The 11,925-nt window shown below is 36.3% G+C and overlaps 1 protein-coding gene across 2 annotated transcripts; it reads right to left on the bottom strand.

The window, feature by feature from the left end:
* Nucleotides 1-1,199: 1,199 nt before the first annotated feature.
* LOC127622313 (syntaxin-binding protein 6-like) lies at nt 1,200-11,461 on the bottom strand. 2 transcript variants are annotated; one of them, XM_052096383.1, is made up of 7 exons: nt 11,279-11,426; nt 9,897-10,064; nt 9,624-9,754; nt 9,293-9,542; nt 8,007-8,105; nt 4,809-4,987; nt 1,200-2,575 (listed from the first exon to the last, which is right to left on the bottom strand). In XM_052096383.1, exons 2-6 carry the CDS (start codon nt 10,051-10,053, stop codon nt 4,860-4,862), a joined length of 765 nt encoding a protein of 254 aa, XP_051952343.1. In that variant the 5' UTR covers nt 10,054-10,064; nt 11,279-11,426; the 3' UTR covers nt 1,200-2,575; nt 4,809-4,859. The 2 variants fall into 2 exon arrangements, with proteins under 2 accessions (XP_051952343.1, XP_051952342.1); XM_052096382.1 differs by having other exon boundaries at nt 1,203-2,575; nt 11,332-11,461.
* Between the last annotated feature and the right edge of the window lie 464 nt (nt 11,462-11,925).

Genomic DNA, 11,925 nt, shown 5'->3' on the forward strand with positions numbered 1-11,925 from the left:
CAGATCATTGTTGCTGAAACCCCTAAGTGGCCAAAAACGTTATATCTGCTCTTAACATAGGCAGTTTTCTAAAGCATTAGTCATTGTTTACTTGTCTGTGAGCTTGCTTGGCTGAATAATGTTATATTTTAGATGCCCAGAACAAAATATGCCATCCAGCAGGAAAAGCGTGCTAAAAAATAATCCGAAAGATTTCGACTATTTATGATTAAATTATTTATATCATCGGGGAAGATCTTAGCTTTCTAATGACACTTAGTTTGAGCTTGTAGTCCACTCAGAGGCTAAGATATTCAATGAAGCAACAAGGGTGGTGCATGAACTGAAAATTAGACTGAATGTCTATGGACGAGCTCGTCTGTGAGGGCTAAAATGCATTAGAACGCATCTACATTTCAGATTTGTATATTTTGATGGAATGTGTCCAAGAAAAAATATATTTTCTAGTGCCTGCTGCCATCTAATAGATTGAAATCAGACTTTACAAAGTGTGGTCAACAGAACCAGATTTTAAAAAAAAAACAACAACTTTGTTCATCATAAGATTGTAAACATATACAATATTATTTATGAATAATTGGAATTTATTTGCAATTAGTCCAATGTATGTGTGAATGTGTGAGCTTTTAAATTTGAGTATGAAAAATGGGCAGCAGCCCAAAAATGCACCAATGTATAAAGGGTTAAAGGTTGAAACGTAAAGCCTTTAATTTTAGAAAATAAAACTGTGGATACTGTAACGCAAAGACCTTCACTTTTAAGTGTGCCTCAAGGGTCCAAATACTTTCGGGGGCCACTGTATGAAAATCTCACCTTTTGTACAAAAATGTTAACATGGTCACGTTTACTGACATTTGATTAATGACCTAGAAATAGTGCAGAATCTAAAATATTTTATTCATTTTACTTTATATATTTTCTTGCTCTTAAATTCATCAAAATCCTTAAAAGTTTAATTCTAACCCTAACATAAACTAACCCCTAACCCTAAGGGGTTAGCCTAAACCAAAACCTTTAAAATGTGTATACAGTTTGGTCTTACATTGAAAAATAAAATTAAGATAAACTGTTTTAAATAAAATCTTATAGGCCTTAAATAGGCCTAAACATAAAGACACATTGAAACACGTCACCTTTTATTAAAAAAAATAAATTAAAATGGAGTAAAACAGGACTATTGAAAGTAAAAAAAAGACTATTAAAAGATTCTTTTCTGCAGCTTGTTGAAATGGATGTATGTGAGCGCCTTCTAGTGGAGAGAGAATGAATGCACAACCACAACACACGTCAGGACAAACACAAGCGGGACCCATTTCATTTATTGAGTTAATGTGGGGCTTTTGTGTGTTTAACAAGATTTTCTTGGGTATCACAAGACACATGGATTAACAAATACAGATAGAATGCTCTGTTAGATACACATATACAGTATTAGGGAACAGGCTATAAATTAAAGCAACAGAACACAAAAGGTTGGTTGCATTAAACATGCCAAACACCAATCAGGGTATCCATATCAGTGTGGAAACACACCCTCTGGCCTTAAATATGACATGATCATGCTCCTATACGTCAGTTTACAAGCTACTGAGACAATAGACATTGAACAGACAGACGGAACAGAATTGTTATAAACATATGGATCACAATTATTGGATTAAAAATAATAAATCTAAAGCACAAGCATCCTCCTCATGTGAACAATCACAGCCATTACGGAGAACAGTGCAACTGGCAGCTACCCTGGCTCAAGTGCTAAACCTTTTGTTATAGAGATTAGTACATATTACACAAAAGTGACGTACAAGTTAAATTCCTCACCCTCATAACATCACTCTTATTTAATGTGAGAAAAGCAGCTCACACTGTGTGGAACAAGAAATAAATCACCCAGGGAATAAAAGAAATCCAGAGAAGTTAGTTACTCACTTTAGTGGTTAATGTACGCCAATATTACGACATCAATATTATGGCATACCATGCACAGAAAAATAATAAAAAAGCTGTTTAAAACACAAAAGGTATTTTAAAACATACATTATTTGACACTGCAACACTCACTGTTTTCAATTCAGTGCTGTGTACTCAATTTGAAAAGGAGGCAATTCATTTCAGTTTGTTGCTTAGTGAAACAAACAAAAGGAAAGGCAGGCTTAAGGCTTTTTTATACTGCAAAACAAATGTAATTTCAATCATATCACAGCAACATGTATCACTGCAGGGGAGGATCAGCCCCCTGCTGGCTTTTCATATCCCACACATAAGATATTAAATGCAAAAACAATCAGGGTTTTATCATTATCTTATTCAAAAACAGACAGACCACCATGCCACCCCTCAATACAATTGTTGATTTAACCATCAAGTGGTTTGCAAAAATAAAGATATTCTTAAACTACCCCATAAACCTCTAACCTTCAAAAAACTAAAGCAAAAAAAGCCTAAAAATCATCTTAAAGTTTGCCTTGGAAAATTAGACAATTAACGTATCCAGCGACTAGATTAAAAAACAGCTACTTTTAAAATGGTTATTGGCATGCCATCCGGAGCGCTTCTAAATCTGCTTCAGAGCCAGCTGGGGGAATAAAAGAATACAAGAAAAGTCACAATCACACTTTTAATATTAAAATCATTTAAATGGTTACAAGAGTTACAACATGCTGTTGCCTACAGCCTGGTCTCAGTAACATCACCGTACATGACTGTGGCAACACTTTTGCCAAACTGAATTATGCTTTACACGTTTGCTGCAGTTTCCCAGTGAAATGTCCAGAGGGGGGCGCCAAAAGCGAGTGCAATGGTAGTGTAATCGGACAAGGTTTTTAAGGTGAATATTGGGGGTTTTAATGAGTACAGCGTACCTCCCTAACCTGAAACTTTAACCTAAACAATAGGTGTTTTAAAAAAGCAAATGAGAGGTGCACTAAACACCTACACCTAATTTATAATGTTGTTCAATGAAATACAGCACGAAAAAGCAACCGTGTATTCTCGTGTAAGCTTGTGTACTTGACTGGACTCAAACCGCACTCTTCTGAGTCTATAGTCCAACACTCTTTCAGGTGAGCTCTCGTGGAAGCTAGTCAGGTTGGAATAAGTTTGTAAATGTAGGTGGGTCTGTAATGCAAGCATTGAAATTTGGAATTTTTAAATAAAAGTGTTTCAATATAATAACATAGCAGTGAGTGAGCAAGAGCAAAAGTGTTTATTAAGTCATAATCAGCAGTTGTAGTCATGATTTGTGTGAAATAAATAAAACGTACAGCTATTGTAGCACCTCAGTGTTAGTGTGTGGCAGGGCGGAGGGCGGGGCCGGGTCGTGATCATACACACCCGGTCCCTTATCAGGCTAATCATGCCTCCGAGAGGGATAAAGGCCGACTGCGGAGGATTGTGCGGGAGAGAGACATGTCCGTCATGTGTGTGTTTGTCTGCTGGATGTTGGTGAGGGCGTTGATGACTCCAGCCAGCGGTCAATGCTCCATAGCGGCGCTCTCTTCCAAACCACTCGGCACCACTGTAAAGAAGTTCAATGGGAAGGAAGAGGCGAGAACCGGCTTGACAATATAAATAATAGTTTTAATGATAAACTTAACAGACAAACACACACATGACGGACATGTCCGTAAACGATCTCTCTCTCCCGCACAATCCTCCGCAGTCAGCCTTTATCCCTCTCGGAGGCTTGATTAGCCTGATAAGGGTCCGGGTGTGTATGATCACGACCCGGCCCCGCCCTCCGCCCTGCCACATAGTGTTAATATCACCAGGAAACTGCAACGAAATGTAGAATTGGGCACGTAAAAGTAGGTTTGCAAAAATGTTGTTATAGTAACATTCATTTAATGAGACTGGGTTGGATTCTCACTTTAAATCATTATGAAGACACTAGAGTGAAACAGTACCCGCCCACTTTTTCAGCCGCCTTCATTCCGGAAGTATTTTTCCCATTCATTTTTTGTTCTAAGCCATGAACCAAACCTTTCAGCTTCGAGGTGAATCACAACATTTAAAAAAACTTTGATTTGAACTTTTGAAACAATCAAGTATTTAAAAATCAGACAAAAAGACAGTACAAGGCTTTAAAGGAATGTTCTGGGTTCAATACAAGTTAACCTCAATTAGCATTTGTGGCATACTATTGATTACCATAAAACAATTCTAAAAAGAAAATATCAAGGTTAGAGTGAGGCACTTAAAATGGAAGTGAATGGGGACAATTTTTGGAGGGTTTAAAACCAGAAATGTGAAGCTTATACTTTTATTAAAGCACATACAGTACATTAATTATTCTATTAAAACTCATGTGTTATTGGAGCTGTAAAGTTTTTTAAATCGTAATTTGTAGTCATTTTAGAATTTCAGGTTTTATTGACAAACCTTACAGAATTAGAGAGTCCGCAAACTTGACGTAAATTCGCCACTGATCATTTTCACATGCAAATTGCAGCAAATTGTTCATTGTTCCCAAAAATTAGCTGGAGGTTCACCACTACTGGCAAGAGCTGCAAAAATCTGGAAAACATTTGAACCAGACTGTTGCACTCTATAAATGTTATTGGTAATAAAATAGAGCACTTTACTTTGCATAAATGAGTTCACATTTACTATATAGTGTGCTAAATTATTCATAATGTGAACATTATTAACCTTTTTTAACTTTTTACATCAGCAGGATAAGATACACCATATATCATAGATGAATGTGTTTGAACCACAAACTGTGACTGTTTAAAATCTTAAGGGAGAAAAAACTAATTATTTAGAAAAGATGCGGTACAAAGTTGTGCATTGATCGATCAGCTCACCTTCTGAGCAGCTTCTGCAAACTTCTTGGCCCCATGCAACAAGTGGCTGGACTATTCATTAGCCCTCATCAGACGCTCCCCGCGCTCACTCAAAACCTGACTGGCCCTCCTCATTACATTACCCATCTTCTTTACCGCCGGAGGGGAGGGGCTACTCCTAGATGGTTTTACAACAGGTGCTGTAGATAAAAAAGGAGATGTAATAAGTCCCTTACCAGACAGATTTCACTGAATTTGGTGTCCTGAACTATCACACTGAATTCATGTAAATGCCCTAGACCTGTGAGCAGATTATTTCTATAGCCAATCAGAACAGTTTAAGGCGCTTTCTGCCTGTCAGACATTTTGTGCGCTCACAGGGCAGACTATTTATGGCAAGCAGGAAGCTGAGAGTGAGGTAGTTGACGTAGATCATTTAAGTTTAAAGGTGCACCCGTTAATTTTTTGTTTATGTTGCATTTGCCCATTTAGTATTTTTCTTGGACTTATACTGACACCTAGTGGTGTGGATGCAGCATCATGCAAAAGCAATAGTTTTCAGTTATTGATGATGAGTATTATACGGCTGGTTATGTGATCTCAACAGGCAGCCCAGCTACATATAGTAAAAATGATATGTTATGACTGAAGACTGAAGGGTTTGTTTAAACGACAACAATGTACTAAAAAACAGAAACGTTTTTCCTTTGCGTTTTTGAAACGTTTCGCATACAGACGACAACGATCCGCGAAAACGACAAAAAAATGCTGTATTATGCATGCCAGGCCAGTAGTTGGCGATGTCACTTTGTAAAGAAACACTACGCACATAAGCATTCTTCCACAGAGCGGTGAATACAAACAATGAAGATGGTGAAAGCTGAGCAATTTTGTCTGGACGGACGATGAGATTGCTTTATTACTACAAGTGATCCTGGACTATAAAGCACGCAACCTTTTTAAGGACTCCAATTGGTGGTCTCATGTTGGTCTGTTTGCCCTGGAGGAAAGGACAAAGTTCTTGAAGTTCATGCTTATAGACTGAACGTGTAATACGCATGTGCATGACGTCATCGTTTTCACAAATCCACATTTTTGTCCATTTACACGGAGACGATAACGACATAATTTTCAAAAACTTGCACTTTGAAACCCGTTTTCAAAAGTTTGTGTTTCAGGCCCCAAAACGACGTTGTTGTGTAAACGAACAGCCAAAACATTGCCTGCAATTCACAGCAATACATTTTGGGATATGATAGGTGTGGGTTAGAAACAGAACAATAATTAAATCCTTTTTTACTCTAAATTTCCACTTTCACTTTCAAAAGTAAAAGTGAATTTAAACAGGCACCACATGTAACTTTCAGATGTAAAAGTGAAACTGGAGATTTAGAGGGAAAATTTTAATTTTGATCTTTCTCACCAATACCTATCATATCACTTCTGAAGATATGGATTTACCCACTGGAGTCATATGGATTACGCTTATGTTTCCTTTGTGTGATTTTGGAGCAACAAAGTTCTGGTCACCATTCATTTGTATTGTAAGGACCAACAGAGCTGAGATATTCTTCTAAAAATCTTTGTTGGTGTTCTGCTGAAGAAAGAAAGTCATGCACATCTGAGATGGCATGAGGGTGAGTAAACGATGAGAGAATTTACATTTTTGGGTGAACTATCCCTTTAATATGCAGAGTCAACTACATGTAAGCCAATTGTAGGTTGATTTCACCTAAAAGTGTAACATTTGTTGTACTATCAAAACATTTCTCTGTTTGTTTGAGCAGCCCATCCAGCTCGACACAGCAATATTAGCTAAAAGCAATTGTGTGAGTTTGGGATGGGACTATCTGTTTGTACAACCAATGGTAGACAGGGGATAAATCTGCTTGAAAACAGTGATTATTTTAGAAATTCCATTTGCTGATGCTACTGGCGCAGAAATTACACATTAAAGCTTTCAGAATCATTTACACTTGAAAATGCAAATGCAATTCCAACACACTGCCACAAGCTAATCTCATTAATTGATAAAAAATAGACATCATAGCATATATTTAAAATAGAAGGGCTCTGAGTTGATTTAGTTTGTCAGTACATTGGATTTTCTGCTCCAAGGGCTGCTTGGCACCTCTCCCATTCATTACACCCCAATGATCCGTGATTCACCGTGAAGCCTGGTGCCACTTCACTCATCTCCGCTCCCCCTCCCTCTCCCTTAACGCCTGTCTTTGTGTACCCGTGCATGCCTTCATCAGAACAAAGTGGCCTCTGAACCATTCGGGCCCTCTTTGCAATGGAGCCATTCTCCACCACTGCAGAGAGATTGATCAGTGCACTACAAACAACCCCCGCCAGTAGGGCCGACAAAGTGCCCTCTCTTCCTGCCTGCACCCTGACTGATGTGATCCACACAACTAGACACACAGGACTGGATGGAAATGAACATCATTGCCTCAAAGCGGTGTCAGAAATGAACTTTTTCATAAAGGGGCTCTATTTGCCCCTGGACTTGATTTTCAAAGGCATTTTTTTAACTTTGAAGACATATGTTGTTTCCGACCATTTAAAACATAATCCGTGTGTCATCCATTCATGCCAAATACATCAATACATTTATACAAATTCTCAAGATTGAAAATGTATTGCTTCGTACTCATATTTTATACCATAATATGTATAACTAAGACTATAACTATAAGGACTATAGCAGATGTTACAAATCCAAGGCAGAAAAATTCACTAAGATTTTGAATTTAATGGGCATTTTTGTCATTTCTGACCCTACTTGTAGATATACAGTAATTACACAATTAAGCCACATTTTCAAATTTTTGAATGTCACTGCGCATTATATAACGAAGTAGAAAAAAAAAAAGTATTAATTTTAAAGTAATGGCACAAACACTTATCAAGCAAAACTTTCACAAAAAGAAGTTCGTTTTTTTCAAATGATAAAACTATTTGGATACTACAGTATTTGGATAAACTGTAAACGTATTTGGATACTTTGTGGTGGTAAAAAGTTAGTGTTACTCTGCTAGAGCATAATTTATTTGCAGATGTATCTAATGTAATAACATTCAGACAACATGTGTGATTTTTGTGTCCCAATACTTTTGGGCCTCAATCACATTTAAAGGGTATAATATTTTTTGCAATGTAAAATACAATGAATTTAGACAACACTCTAAAAACACTGCACCAAAAACTACTTACCTTTACCCTGAATCTGGCCTTTGTTTGAAGTCATGCTGTTCTTCATTCTGTTCAGAAATATCTTGCAGCGGTAAATGGCCATATTAAGAGAACAACCATCTAAAATATAGAAAAGAAGACAGTGCATTTGTTTTGATTTAATATTCTGGGTTCAGTACAAGTGAAGCTCAATTAACAGCATTTCTAGTATAATGTTGATTACCACAAAAACTTATTTTGACTTATCCCTCATTTATTAAAAAAGTGGTTACCGTAAGGCACTTAAAATGGACGTGAATGGGGCCAGTCCTTAAATGGTAAACTGCACAGTTTCACAAGTAAACATTGTGTTAACATGCTTTTATGGTTAGTAAGTGCTAAAATCGCTTACTGACCTTACCTACATAAAGTAACGTCCAATAATAGGATTGTGTGGTTTTGTTGTCATGGCAACAAAGTTGTAAAATTGGATATAACTACCTTGATAAGGTTAGTAAGTGATTATATCATGCTAAAATCATGTTAACATGTATATTGTTTAAATGGACACCATGCCTGTTTAATTTTTTTCATGTAGTAGACTCAGGAACAGAGATGTTAACCAGTTCCAATTATTCCTTCAAGTCTTTAACTGTCACTCTATGGTTCTTTTTGACCTCATTGAACTTTATGCGGAGTGCCCTATGAGTCATCTTGGCTGGACAGCCACTTATAGGGAGAGTAGCCACAGTACTAAATTGTCTCCATTTGTATGTGTGGGCAGATGAATATCAAAGTTCTTCGAAATAACTTTGTAACCCTTTCCAGCTTCATGCAAAGAAAAAATTATTGATAGTAGGTCTTCTGAGATCTCTTTTTTGTAAGGCATGGTCCACATCAGCAGATGCTTCTTATGAAAAGCAAATACAAAATATTTGAGTGCTTTTTATAAGTCGAAGTAGCTCTAACCCACACCTCCAATCTAGTTTCATTAATTGGATGTCAGGTTTGCCAGCTCCTGACTCTAATTAGCTATTGTACATCATTAGCCAAGGGGTTCATATACTTTTTCCAACATAAACTGTTTGAATGATGTAGTCAGTATATACAAGAACAATACAATAATTTATGTGTTAATAGTTATAACCGAATGTGTTTTTTTTTCTTTTCATTATTGTAACTTAGATGAAGATCAAACAAGATTTTAAGACAAATTTATACATAAATGCAGGTAAGTCCAAAGGGTTCACATACTTTTTCTTGACACTGTACATTTAAATTCTGACGGGAAGCCATAATTGCAAACTTACTTTCTAAACTCATCTCACCTCCCATTAGTTTTGGCTGACAGTTGATAAAGTCAGTCTGGCGTGTAGCACCATGGCTCTTCTTGATCTCTGTAGCTCCAGGTATCTTCGGGTCTCCAGGGGACACGGGGATGCCTTGGCCAAGATTTGCCTCCCAGTATTTCTGACAAGCATGGTACAGAACTTGCACAAACATGCACTTCTCTGCAGCTGAGCTAGCCAACCATTGATCAGAGTTGCGATCGAACACTAGATCAAACTCAGGAGAGTCCTGAAACAATATCCAGAGCAGTCAATAAAGAAATGCAGAAAAAGAAGAGCTTGATTTAAAAGGAAAATGAAGGGTAGTCACCTTATTTTGGTTGATGCCATTGACTTGACGAAGCTGCTCCACAGACCACTGAGATCTTTTAGAGAACTGTCGTGAGCTTGGGTACTTTTTAACTTTAGTGATGTAGATTTGAGCTGGTCTTGTGTTAGTGACTAAATGGAGAAGAAACTTGAGTCAGCAATGCCAGTCTGCCTTCCATCAAACTTCTCAAGAACATCTGAAACCTTAAACTAATACATATTTTTAAACTGGCCATTGGCTAATTGTTCATTTTTACAGATTATATGGAGATACCTGACAAGCAGAGGAAAGTTAGGTAGTCCTTCTTGCGGCCTGCACTGAGGAAGGACAGACTCTTCCTCTTCAACCTTCTCCTCACCTCTATGGCTACCAGTAACTTTTCATCTTTTGGGACAAAGATCTCACGGCTGATGGCTGACTGAATGTTCATCTTCAAAGAACCTAGAAATGTTTTCAAGAATCGACAATACAATACTTTCCATCCCAAGAACTCCTCAACATTTTAAAACACTTCAATAATCAAAATTAAATACAAAATACATTCATGATGCGATTCCTCCAGATATATATATTCTACCGTTCAAATGTTTGGGGTCTCTTACTCGTTCTTTTTTTTTTTTTTTTTACATTTAGAATAATAGTAAAGTCATCAAAACTATGGAATAACATAAATGGAAATATGGGAATTATGTTGTGACAAAACAAAATCCAAAATAAATCATAACTGTGTTATATTTTAGCATCTTCAAAGTAGTCCCCCTTTGCCTAGAATTTGCAGACATGTACTCATTACATGTTCTCAACCAACTTCTTGAGGAATCACCCTGGGGTTAATTTTAAACAGTATTGAGGGAGTTCCCATCTATGTTGGGCATTTAGTGGCTGCTTTTCCTAATTATTTGGTCCAAGTCATCAATTTAAAAAACATTTTTTTTAATATAAAATTTTAGTTTTGTAATTAAATAAATTACTATGTTGACAATTATATTTTTGTCAACAAATATCATTTCAAACATTTAATCATATGCCTTCAGAGCAAAAGATTTTTAAGATCACATGAAACATTTCAACAAACATGGACACAAATATAAATTTTTTTATGAACTGTGTTTTAAACTAATATATATAATTTTTTATGAACTTGATACGGGTTTTAAACTAATATATATAATTTTTTATGAACTTGATACGGGTTTTAAACTAATACATATAATTTTTTATGAACTTGATACGGGTTTTAAACTAATATATATAATTTTTTATGAACTTGATACGGGTTTTAAACTAATATATATAATTTTTTATGAACTTGATACGGGTTTTAAACTAATATATATATATATATATATATATATATATATATATATATATATATATATATATATATATATATATATATATATATATATATATATATATATATATATATATATATAAAACATATCGGACAACCTTTGTCAACGTGACTCATCAAGGACTAATGAAATTTAACGTAGGCCTATTTTTGTATGTCGTTAATTTTCACTAACAGCGGCGGGAACTTTCAACAGTCTTTATGAAATTAGTCGAAGTCTAATAACACTCAAAAAATGTGTCACAATTTTGAATTTAGGAACACGAAAATCTGAATCTGAATGACCCTCTTGAAAGTTCACCTGTTTCCTTTAAAAAGTCCCCAAATATCGAACGGACACACCCTCTGCTTTACCTTCCTCTATCTCTCTTCCTTCAGCAAACCCCGAAGAGCAGTGAAAAGGTTTTAGTACTCCCGTTTGTATCTGCGTTGTCAAGCCATCTTTATCCCTCACGTAGTATAATAGGAGACTGCTGGAGATTGGGGCGTGTGTGGTGCGTCCTGGAGAACAAACACAGGCTTTGTCCCAAAACCTAGTGAGTTCACTGAGCTGCCTATCTAAATAGCATTTTGGGCATCAAAAAGCGAGCCCTAGTGAGTGTGCTGAGCTGACTCGGAAACTCATTTATGCCAAAAGTAGGCAGCTCACTAGATTTGAACACACACACACATCTTTGTTTAACATATTATAATTTGAATAACTTCATACTAAACCAGGGCCTCATTTCTGAAACATCGTAAGCCTAAACGATTGCTATATCATCTGTTTCCCAAAAGTTTTGTAACTTAAGTAGTGTTTGAAAACCGTCGTAGATCTACAGTATGAGTGCTCTTGAGTAATCATAGAACGCTTAAAGGTATTTTCACCAAATGCTCTCATCGTTTACTCGCACTCATGCCATCCCTATGTGTATGACTTTCTTCTGCTGAACACAAACGAAGATTTGT

The sequence above is a fragment of the Xyrauchen texanus genome, chromosome 28, assembly GCF_025860055.1.
Source record: "Xyrauchen texanus isolate HMW12.3.18 chromosome 28, RBS_HiC_50CHRs, whole genome shotgun sequence".
In the NCBI taxonomy this organism is placed as follows: Eukaryota; Metazoa; Chordata; class Actinopteri; order Cypriniformes; family Catostomidae; genus Xyrauchen; species Xyrauchen texanus.